Source organism: Sinocyclocheilus anshuiensis, unplaced genomic scaffold, assembly GCF_001515605.1.
Source record: "Sinocyclocheilus anshuiensis isolate Anshui unplaced genomic scaffold, SAMN03320099.WGS_v1.1 scaffold1985, whole genome shotgun sequence".
Classification (NCBI taxonomy): domain Eukaryota; kingdom Metazoa; phylum Chordata; class Actinopteri; order Cypriniformes; family Cyprinidae; genus Sinocyclocheilus; species Sinocyclocheilus anshuiensis.
Genome location: NW_015541030.1, coordinates 71,003 through 83,337, shown reverse-complemented (window position 1 = coordinate 83,337; position 12,335 = coordinate 71,003). Strand labels below are relative to the sequence as shown.

Below are 12,335 nucleotides of genomic sequence, written 5' to 3'. Positions count from 1 at the left end.
GCCTTGTACTCTTCTAGGTTCAAAAAACTGTCGTCCATAAAATGCGTTGCACAAATTCGAACATCTGGGTTGTGCTGTTCTGTTGTAAATAAATCTTAACCAATGATTCCTAATTGCATCTACTTTCGGAAGGCCAAATAAAGTGCTTTTGCTTTCGCACTGAATCACACAGCGTCTCCCTGATATGGCTGCATCAACACTACTGCTTTCCTGAAACCACGCCTTCTTTCTTTGCGTGCACATTTGGACGGCATTATGCAAATCTCCCCACATAGTGACGTAGACATGTGGGGGCGTGTTAGAAGGAGCCATTTTAGGTAGGCCTGGCTGAACTTTTATAAAGAATATCTTTTTGGATTTGAGACTTTAGTCTTTGCAACTTTACAGATCTTCTTTATGCACCAGTAACACTCGAAAGAGAAAGGAAAAATTTAAATCGCATCATATGACCCCTTTAAATAAATATGCTCTTGGGCACAATAAGCAATTTAACATACAGTACAATCTATATATTCCATTCTATCTAAATATAAATGCATTTTAATCTATGTATGTTTTCGCGTCCTCTAAACCTAAGGGAACCCCGGAGTATGGTGTAAGAGGGAACCCGCGATGAATCAAACATCAAATAAAGCAAAATGACAGGGAACAAAAAATAGTCAATTAGTCATCAGTCGCCTTGTTCAATACAGCAGCATCTTAGAGATGTCTAATCGGGTAAATAGCAGAAGTTGATCCTCCACCACATGCGTGTGTCGTAATTAACAATGGCCCGATGTTGTTGAACTAATGTGGATCAAACGACGGAGACGCGACCGTGTTCGGGAAACAGTCGTGACTAGCTAGTTCGTTTCAACAACAATGCATCGTACTGTGGTGGTTAATCAGCGAGTTATGTCGTTACACGGGAAACGCACCCCAAGTCGATCGATTCAATTGATCACGTTCTGCTGAGGAAAAACAGTGTGGCGCTTACATGGGTTACATTTCAGTGGTTTTATATTAAAGACTCCCTAATAATGAGTTATCATAAGATGAATGAATGGGAAAAAAAGGTCCAGCCCTTTCAGCTCACGTAGGTTTTTTCTTTCTTGCTTTCTCTTTCTTTTTAACCAGTCGCCAATAGGCTATTACGTGTATTTAATTTGACCTACGAAATTACGATTATTGTCATTTTATCTGGATAAATAGGTCATGTGTTTTTATTATCCGAAATTTATTCATATTTACACACTATATCAAATTGTCGTGGGCTTTTATAGTGAAACAGGAATAGAAAGCCACAATTAGCCTAAAATAGAGCAACACTATTTTAATTAATTCTAACAGACACCGATGTTGACATGATGGGATGCTGTTTTGTGCTCACTCTGTTCATTTTGCTCCTTCACGGTAAGACATTTAAATTTGTAACTTCAACGCATTTTCAGCGATGGAAAATGACAATTTCACATCGATATTATCTTGTATTTTATTTGTCGGTGTTTTAATTTATATATATATATATATATATATATATATGTTAGCAATATAGTGCCACGATCTTCCTTGTTCTATGTGTTTTGGACGGCATTTATTTATTTTATTTAGTTATTCCTGTTCCGGAATAAATGGCAAGTGACTCAGCATGAAACTGGTTTGACCACAGGCTGCATATCATATGATCGCGTTGTTCTTACTACGTCTACATCTTTCATTCTCACTCATCACTGGTTTAAATGTGTAGGCTAGAGAGAATTAAAAATTATATATTTTTTTAAATAACTGTGCATGAAGAGTATGTAAATGTTAAAAAAAAAAAAAATCAATGTTAAAATATCTGAGGCTGTAAATATTTCTCTGTCTCAGGAGTTCTTTCAGTTTTCTACCAGAAATCTCCAGGGGAAAAAAGGCCAAAAAAGGTTCTATATAATGACGAATGTCTAAAATGATTCCATAATAATTTCATGTTTAACAGGTTACTTTTTCTAGTGATAGAGCATTCATACATTTGTATTAAAATTACAAATGAATTATATTAACAAAATGTATAACTTTTAAAGAAAAATAAGCCTAAATAATTAATTAAAACTAAATCCATAAAATGATCCTATGATGGGAACCCCTAAAATGTTTTTTAATGTGCCCGCCAGAACCTTTTCTACTAAGATCTGTTGATAAACACCATTGTCCTTGATAAACCACATACCCACAGGCTTGTTTTTGTATTTTCGTGGGGGCTTTCCATTCTATTGTTTTTGGATATTAATTCAACATTATACAGTAACAATATATTTGTGTTTCCAGGTGTGTTTGGTGAGGATGTGGTGACAGTGAAGGAGGGAGATACAGTCACTCTACACACTGATATCAACAAAAAAGAACATGACAAGATGCTGTGGTATTTTGAAGACACTCGCATAGCTCTGATCAATGGACATCCCAATACGAGCTGTTTATATGATGGTGAAGACGGGAGATTCAGAGACAGACTGGAGGTGGACTATAAGACTGGATCTCTGATCATCACAGACATCACAACTGAACACGCTGGACGTTATGAAGCAGAGATCATCAGAAGTGAGAGTTCAGGAAAAAGGCAAAGTTTGAACAGAAACCGAAAGTGTGACAGCACAAAAATCACCAAAAAAATCAGCATAAGTCATGATGATACCATAAAAACTTTCAGTATGATCGTCATTGGTGAGTTACGCAATGTAATTTATCCTTAAAGGGGTCATATGATGTGATTTCAATTTTTCCTTTCTCTTTGGAGTGTTACAAGCTCTTGGTGCATAAAGAAGATCTGTAAAGTTGCAAAGACTAAAGTCTCAAATCCAAAGAGATATTCTTTATAAAAGTTAAGATTCAGCCACACCTACCTAAAACGGCTCGTTCTAACAGCCTCCACATATCTACGTCACGAACTTTAAACCGCATAAACACATTTCATTACACCAAATACACAAAATAATGTTCTATTTAGCAGCATCATATGACCCCTTTAACTGTGTTTTTATTGGTTGTTTGTTTGGTGTTTTTGTTTTGAAGAAATTGCATATTAGAACACAAATCAGTGATTTTTCTATTATAATACAAAAATGCACATTATAAAAACCAAATTCGATTTCAGGCATGCTGTAAACATAATGGTTCATCAACATAAAAACTGATTAAATATCTGACATTTCTGAAATCCTGTGATCCTGCAAAACACAAATGGATTAGAAAAAGGTTTGATGGATGGATGTTATTCAAATGATAATTGAAATGTTCTTTTAAGAACCTTTTTATGATGACCTAACACTATTATTTATCACTGATGGTTCATGTTTCTTTGAAGTCACTATGAAATCAAAATTGATGATTCTTGCACATTATTATTGTTTTTTTTTTTTTCAAATTCATGTGCCCTCATAATCTTTAATCAAAATAACTTACCCATCCAGTGATCCAATCAATTCCCAATAGACAAAATCAAGTCCTGCCTTCGTATTTTATTTTATTGATTTATTTATTGAGATGTCATTTCACTCACACACAGGGAAGAAAAGACTATCACTACTTTCATTGCACAGCATATGCAACTAATATTATTAATGTGGCATTGGAGAATGTTTTCTAAAAGTTTTTCCTGCAGTTATACAAATGCACAAAACTGCCAAAAGGACTTAATTTTTCAACATCAATTCAATATCAATGTGTTCCTTTATATTTCTTTATTTTTATTCCAGCTGCTCTGTCTGATCAAGTCAAAACCAATGAAGAGCCCCATATGGAGAAGAGGGAGTTTGACTTGAGTATATTTTCACCTTTCCTTTTTTATCTCTTAATAGATTGCATATAATGTAGTACAATATATCTATAAATGCATTGTTCTTAAGGGGAGCTTGACTTTATACTTCACTTTAAATGATTTAGCTGTTGTTTAAACATTTGAATTTCATTTAAACAGAATATTGCATTATAAAAATCTATACATTTAATTTGTCAAACTCCATCCTAAACACCTGCTGCTTTAACGGTAAAAGACTGTAAAAATGCTACAGTAAAAACCTGTTTAATGATTAACGGTAAATTCCCCTACTATATACAGTGAAAAACTGTATTGGATATTACATGTATTGGACATTAATTTTACGGTAGTATACCGTTTTTGGAAGTGAAAAAGACTGTATAATTTACAGTGAATAACCGTAAATTGACATTGCCAGAATTCCCTGCGTTACATTTCAAATTTGATGTTTTTTTGTTGTTGAAATAACAGTTTTTTTCTTAGTTTTTTCTTATCAGTTTTGTATATTAGGGTTGTATGTTACACCTAATGTTGTTAAATTAATGTTTATTTCATTATTTCAGTTTCATGAGTGTTACCATGATGGTGTTTAGTGTTTGTGTGAATGACACCGTGCACCTTCTATATATGTTAATATTTAAAATCTGCTTGTGATGGGCTTTTGTTCATCATGTGACTTTCTCATCACCACCTGCATTTGGTGGTTATCAGTGTATTACAAAGGTACAAAACAGATTTCAGTACTTCAATAGGTTGGTATATTAACATTATTTCAGTTATTGAAATTACAGTATTTAACTGTAAATGTAAGTTAAAACCGTAAAACCTAAAACGTTGCTACCGTATTTTTTACGGTAAAATTCCGGCCGGTTTTTTACCGTAAATTTTACGATTTTTTTTTTACAGTGTGTCAGAAATATTGATTTACACTGTTTAAAACTGCAGCCATGGGAAACCAATAAAATGCTACCTCCAAACCTATAATTCAACAAACCATAGACAAACAGAAACACGGCAGCTGTTCAAACAAATACATAGTAAAGTACATAATGACGTTTGACATGCGACAATTATATCACGAGATCACAAAGAGTGAAAAGCCGTCTCTTGACATTTCTGGAGGCCAACCTCATAGACTATTCCTAAACCTTTCATAAACTATTCCATAATGAAATAATCCCTATTTTTTTAACAGAGGAATAAGCCTTTTGGACATCTAATAGTGTCCATAGAGAGAACATATTCAGTGAATATGGTATATAAACACACTGTCATATTCTCTCGCACTAATGACTGTCTCTCTTCTCTCATTACAGATTCAGGTCTGTCTTCAGCTGCTGTAGCAGGAATATGTGCTGCTGTTCTGCTGCTGGTGACTGTTGTAGCTGCTGCTGGTGGGATTTACTATCGCCGCAGGAGCTCCAGAAATGGTGAGTATTACATGCAGATCCTATAGTGAGAGCGAAACATCATGTGCTTTATGCAAAATTATTATTTGGCTCTATGGAATACTTGATTCTGATTGGTCAGTTGCGACATTATGTCAAATATTTCCTGATAATGACCTTCATCATTTAATTGTGTGCGTGTGTGATTTTTTTTCCCCCACAGCAATAAGGAAGAATAAAAACAATGAAGGACTATTGTGCAAAGATGAGGTAAGACACTGTTGTGAAAACTAACTTTAGATCACACGTAGATTTTACCTGCACTGACAAAATCATCCTAATGGCAAATACACCTTTTTTAACAGAATCTAACGGACTGCTATGACTGTGTGATAATGATGTGCTGATTGTGTCTGATTGTAACTGCAAAGAGCACTGTTCATTTCACTAACTTTACCTTCTGTGATTCATTGTTTTCTTACAGAAGGAGAAAGACTATCCCAAAAGTGTCATTATAAAATGAGAAAAAATGTGCTGCTGAAGCAATCTTCACTGTAAAACTTATATACTTATATATATACAATACTTTAAGATTTGTTTTATTTACAACTTCAAAGCCAATTTACAAGAACCTACTGTATTTGTTCTAGGTTTTGTTTTTGAGATTGAACTTAAACACTACTTGTAACACTGGAAACACGATTGTAAGGTAATTAGTGTCTCTGATCGTCAAGAGAGTAATTACATATCAGAGTTGTGTTTTGGTTTTATTATGCATTTATAATCATGTAATCATTTATTCATGTTTATATTATTTTTTGTGCTCTTCCTATGCTTTCTGTTGGTGTTTAATCTTATGATTGCGTGGCTTCAAGGGGTATTTGTGTTCATGAGTAAGAGACTTTGTCTTTCTTTAAACATTTTTGTCATATTTCCCATTGCTTTGGCTTTGGTATAACAACTCTTGTTGAAGATGAAGAAGGGATAAAGCACAGGCGAAGTCTGGGCATTGAAACGAGTGCAATTATTTATTATACCTCCTTTAAACTGTGTGACACTCACTGTATCTAGAGTATATATTTGCGTTTAATCATTTAGCAAATGGGTTTATCCAAGTCATGATGATGAGCATCACAAGCACTTTATTACAGGAATTATTAAAATAAGATGAATAAGGACAGATCCTTGATCCACCGCAGTTCAACAGAGAGGGTTAATGTTCTGGAAAGGGACTTTGACGTTTGTTGTTTCTTTGTGCAATATAAAATACATTCTTAAATATTTGTATGACACAGCTATTTTAAGTTCATACACAGGACAATTTAACATGATATACTAGTAAAAAATGAGGTAATTGTCTTTGATCCAAAATGTATAGGCGACTGTTGTCAAATGGTTATACATAACAAACACATTATGGAAACTCTTACTGACATTGCTCAGAACTGTTACTTTTACTATACCTCAGAGGCTGAATTGATCTTTCAAGCTTTGTCCAAAAACTGTAATGTATTTATAATATTACTCTGTATTCTGGAAGTCCGATTCATTTTCTCTATTGAGAAACTGGTGAATGATTCTGTATAAACCACAGACATGTAAGCAGTGCAAAGTATAATTACTTATTACAAATTACATGAAGAAAATTGTAGTTTGTACTGTAATCTAGATTACTCATTTTAGGTGATGTATTCTGACTACACTTAGATTACTTTTGAAATAACTTGTTCAAAATCTCAGGGGATTTCAAGTAAATATTTTAAGTCAAAGACGTTTGTCTGACAAAAAAGTTTGGGAATCCCTGCATCACATGAAAACAGCAATGACATTACACATTAAGAGTGTTCAGGTTTTAAATAAGTTTGCCCTGACTTTTGCCCAGATCAATAATTAGTGAAAGTCAATAGATGCCATTGTGTGAATGATATTTAAAGTAATCCATAAGAAGTAACTGCAATCTGATTATGATGATTTTAAAATGCAATATAATTACAAGTACAGTTCTTTTGGAATCCGATTATGTAATCCAGATTACATGAAAAACTACAAGAAAAATCAATCAGAGAATCATGACAAGTTTTGCATCACAGGTTTTTTCTTCTTCAAATCAAAGTTTGTAATGTTGTAACTCATCTGTATGCATGTGCTTTAGAAGACATTTTTGTGAAGTCTTTATGGAGAAAATGAATGGGACACATATGTTGTCCTCCTATTTATTCATGCATGAGAAAAAATAATAAATGGTAAAATAATAAAAAGGCTCTTGTCCTCTTCAGATTTCCAGTGGCATGTTGTCACTGCTGGTTTTATTATTAAACTGTATTTTGGTGTACTTTTATTTCATTAAATATTAAATAAAAGTAATTCAAATTCACGTTGCTATAAGTAATTAATTTCACTCTAAGTAATTTCACTGTAAATTGCCTTAAACCATTCGCAAACTAATATTTGTACTGTGGTAGTAATGTTAGTATGTTTTTGTGAACCACTACACAAAGAATATTTCTTAATATTCACTACAGTGTTAAAGTAACACTGACACATTTCTGCATCCATTAAGTGATTTATTAAGTGCTAATTCAGCATTGCCAAATGAAATATTAATGAATATTCCAGGTTTTGTCCAGCAGATGGCCCCAGCGTACATCATATATGAGCTCTTTGGATGAAAGCATCTAAAAATATACTCAATATGCCATAAATGTCATAAATTCACATAAATGTAAATCATTATTATAGATTAACAATCACAATATTTCTATCTGTTCTGTTTGTTTGTTTTTTTCTTTCAATGATACAAGAAGCAATCACATTATCATACGCACATTTCTATCACACACCTCCGTTTTCTATTAATATAGATTATTAAACTAATCTGTCTAAAATCTTCCAAATTTACAGGTATATATGAAATATGGCCATTTACATTGTCTATGTGGTTTTTAAAATATGCTGCTAAAAGCTGTTTTATGTTTTCATTATGACACCCCTTTAATTAAAATATAGGCATATGATTCATAGATCTTTCATCTTTTCAGTATGTAATATTCAGTTTTCGATAAAAATAATAACAAATATTTTTACTTTTGTATTTGTGGGGTTTCTGCAGATAACGTAACAAAATAAAAAATAGCAACATAAATTAAGGGAGAAATGAAAACAAAGACATGTAAAACATTTTTAAAATGAAATATTAAAGCATATTCATCATTTTGGCCACTAGATGGAGAGCAAAGCTTCGTTTGGCCATCACTAAACAATTGGACCACACATATTTTCATCTGTACGATTAAAACTCCAATATATGTCACAATATCTTTAATCTGTTCTGTTTTCTTTCAACCCAATAGTATGTTCCTGCACAACCGGAGGCTGCAGTTTCAGGACCAGATTTCCAGTGGCATGTTGTCACTGCTGGTTTTATTATTAAACTGTATTTTGGTGTACTTTTATTTCATTAAATATTAAATAAAAGTAATTCAAATTCACGTTGCTATAAGTAATTAATTTCACTCTAAGTAATTTCACTGTAAATTGCCTTAAACCATTCGCAAACTAATATTTGTACTGTGGTAGTAATGTTAGTATGTTTTTGTGAACCACTACACAAAGAATATTTCTTAATATTCACTACAGTGTTAAAGTAACACTGACACATTTCTGCATCCATTAAGTGATTTATTAAGTGCTAATTCAGCATGAGTGAACATCTGCTGTTAACAAGAAGAATCACTGAAGAAAAGAGAAAGAAGAACAAAAGAAGGGGAAGAGGTGAGTAAAAAAAAATCAGCTGAAATAAAAGAAGACAACTTTTTCTCAATGCTGACAAATAATATAAAACGTCCTGCTGCAATGCATGCTGGTACCACCAATCAAACACATACATGACTCCCAGTTTTTTTTGTTTTTGCTTTAATTGCTTGTTTTGTGATGTTCAGAGTTATCTGTTTATCTGAATTTCTTGATTGTCACGGTTATTGAGATTAATACACTGATTCTTGATGTCTGCGTGTGTCTGTATGCTAAAGTAGTTGTAAATAAATCCTTTAGATATCTTAACATTGCTGGATCTCAAGCTGTAGAATCACAGGGCTGCTATAATCAATCATGTAAAATTAACACATTATTAATATACAGTAACTACGATCACAAGTAAAATATACTAAACATCGTGAGAAAAACTACTGTAAAATTATAGTATTTTTTTCCTCACTAATCATAACCATCAGCTGGTACAGACAAAATAAGTAAACATTCGGTCTTCATTTATATTACAGCCTAACGTTATATAACCCTTAAACTAAAAATATAAGCTTACATATTCATAGAAGATATCCATACAAAAAAAAAAAGTGCAAAGCAATGTAACAAATTAAGAAACTGTAATAGAAAAAACAAATTAATTTATATTTTAAGTGTAAATTCATTTAAATTTAAAATTGTTAACTCAAAGCAGGTATTACACACTTAACATCTGATGCATTTATAAATCAAAAATCACAATTGAAATAAAAAAAAATGTTCCTGAGATTCAATATCTTTAACAACATGTACAAACATTACTACAAACTAAACCACCAGGGTCCTAGAACTGCGGTCCTGAAACTGCAGCCTCCGGTTGTGCAGGAACACCCTTCTCTTTCAACCTCTTGTTGATCTGATGTCACTGACCAGAAGAACAGCAGCAGCTGCAGCAGCCACGCCCATCAGAGCAGTGACGACCAATCGGATCACAGGCTCGATAGTATCACAACTACTGACTTGAATTTCTGGAAAAAAACAACAACAAATGAAGTGGGTTTAGATTGATGGCTGGCTCATGGAGCAAGTACCTCATCTGGTGTCTGCATCCTTCAAAATCATTTTAATGGGAAGATTGAAGATTGTATGCTCTGATTGCGACCCAGATGGGCCTTGTAATAGAAATCTCTAATTTAATGTGTGTTATTGTTCATATTTATGGTTTTAATCAACAGAAAGAGAAGAAAAAACTTACTGACCAAGTGGAAGAACACATCTTGATTTTACTAACCAAACACTCAAATTCTTTTTGGAGGGGATTTCAATGTGGCTTTAGCAGATGGCCTCCAAAGTCACCTGATAAATTAAATCTACATTGAATGATTTTCTTCAGTTGACATCTTTTTATGTATTTTATTTTTTTTACATGGTACAATAGTTCTCTTTCAATCCAGTCTCGTATCGATGTGTCGCCTATCTCTAGAGATTGAAATCATACTATTTCTGACATTATTCCATCAGCACTTTCTGATCACAAATGCATCTCTAAATTCATTTCTTTTTCAGATACTGTTCATCTGCATAGAACTCCTGTTGAAAATTAAATGTTTCATTGCTTAATTATAATGAAGTAAGGGGAAAATAAATGTTATTATTTGCAATTATTGGGGGGAAAAGCAAATAAGGAAATGTTGCTGTAATTGGGAGTTAGCAAATAATGTGAAATCTGTAAATTTATACAAACATTTAGCAGTAAATTGTTGCAAAAGAAAAAGAAATGATGACAGTTTAATAATATGCAAAATTTCAGATCTTCTATTTAAAGCAGTGTTATCTGATGCTAAAAAGGTTGCACTTGCCCATTATCAAAATATATTAGGAGCATTTGTTCAAGTTGGATGGAAGTAGGTGAGCACAATTCTTGTTTTGTTTTTCTAGATTGGAAAAGCAATATATATATATATATATCTGATTGGAAAGCTTAGATTTGAAAACCAGAAAATCATTGCTAATTTATGTGCCAAATTGTATAATGATTTATTCACTTAAAATGTATTCACTTAAATTGAACAAACATGCTCTTGATTTTTTTTTCTCTCGAATCATTATCTTCCATAAACACTGAGTAATACTGATCAAGCTTTTTGTGATGCTCACATTACTTTAAAAGAAACTGTAGGCGCAATTCAATCTTTAAAATCAAATAAATCTGTTGATACAGATGGTCTCACATCAGAATTACAAGAATAGAAAATCAGAAGTAAAAATATAGCTATATAAATTCATCTTTTCATTCCATCAGGAATCAGTGTGTTTTTAACCCTCTGGGCCTCTTCGTTTAGGAGTCACACTCGCCTCACTCGCTGTCAAAAGTGACCGAAGCCTTGAAATGTTACTTTTTTTTTCAGGACAATCAATGTAATACATTTTTGTTCAATCATATTTTCCGATTATTATTTAGAATTTTGAGGGGATTTTATGATACTATGCGATATTTATACAATTTTAATAAGCTATTTTTCTATTAGAATGAATGTATTTTTTGTTAATTATTTATTTATTAATTTTTAATAAATGCAATATTTCACATTAAAACAGAATGAAAGCATTTAAAATCCATTATTTTAAGTAAGAATTGTGCCATCTGGTGGCATTAAAAAATAAAAACTTGTGTAACGCCGTGTAACCTCCTGTATAGCTCCCTATAAACACAGTATATACAGAGACTTTTGGATTCCAATAGTTTTTTAGACATACTTTCTTCATTTTATTAGGTTTTACATTTAGATATATATGTATAGATATTCTAAAAGACTATATTTTATTTATAGATATTTTTGGTTAGATAAATATCAGGATTTGCATTATGATTACAATACAAATATTAATATTTAGTTAGAAAGTGAACACATGGGAAGTTTTGTTACTCAGATATCACCTGTTAGGCTAAAATAAGAACAAACACAATAATTATCAAACAGTAATTTGAAGAAAAAGAGGGGAAACAATCTGAATAACCATAAATACATATAATTGTAACTATTTACATACAAACTGTAATTATTTGATGCATTGCTGCACATGCAGCCGATAGTTATTCAGTGTCTCTTGCACACTGGAAGAGAGAGAGAGACTCTTTTGAACTTTTTTTTTTTAATTTATTCATTTTATTTCACATATTCTAAAAAAATCGTCACATTTCAAAATATACAATTTTTCGGTCAAAAATGAGCGAAGAGGCAAATAGCAGTTACTCTCCACTTTAAAAAATGCTTTATTTCCTGAGCCAACAGAGACCACTACAGATAAAATGTTTTTTTTTCTGTTAAAAAGATAGAAATGATGAAGTTAGATCACTTTTTGATAATTTTTTTTTTTTTGTCACCTGTAAATTATTCTTTTACTGGAATAATTGATATAAAAATCTGAAT

At 32.2% G+C, this 12,335-nt stretch overlaps 1 protein-coding gene and 1 pseudogene across 1 annotated transcript in view; one reads left to right on the top strand and one right to left on the bottom strand.

Annotated features, from left to right (window-relative positions):
• The window catches only part of LOC107690500 (uncharacterized), a 300,658-nt gene extending 294,893 nt beyond the window's left edge, over nucleotides 1–5,765 (top strand). Inside the window, exons 7-9 of the mRNA XM_016488857.1 lie at nucleotides 5,092–5,205; nucleotides 5,387–5,433; nucleotides 5,648–5,765. Coding sequence (XP_016344343.1) covers nucleotides 5,092–5,205; nucleotides 5,387–5,433; nucleotides 5,648–5,686 — 200 coding nt within the window. The 3' untranslated portion in view covers nucleotides 5,687–5,765. The remainder of the gene's footprint in view (nucleotides 1–5,091; nucleotides 5,206–5,386; nucleotides 5,434–5,647) is intronic.
• LOC107690503 (uncharacterized) overlaps nucleotides 1–12,335 on the bottom strand; it is a 36,451-nt pseudogene that overhangs the window by 19,626 nt on the left and 4,490 nt on the right.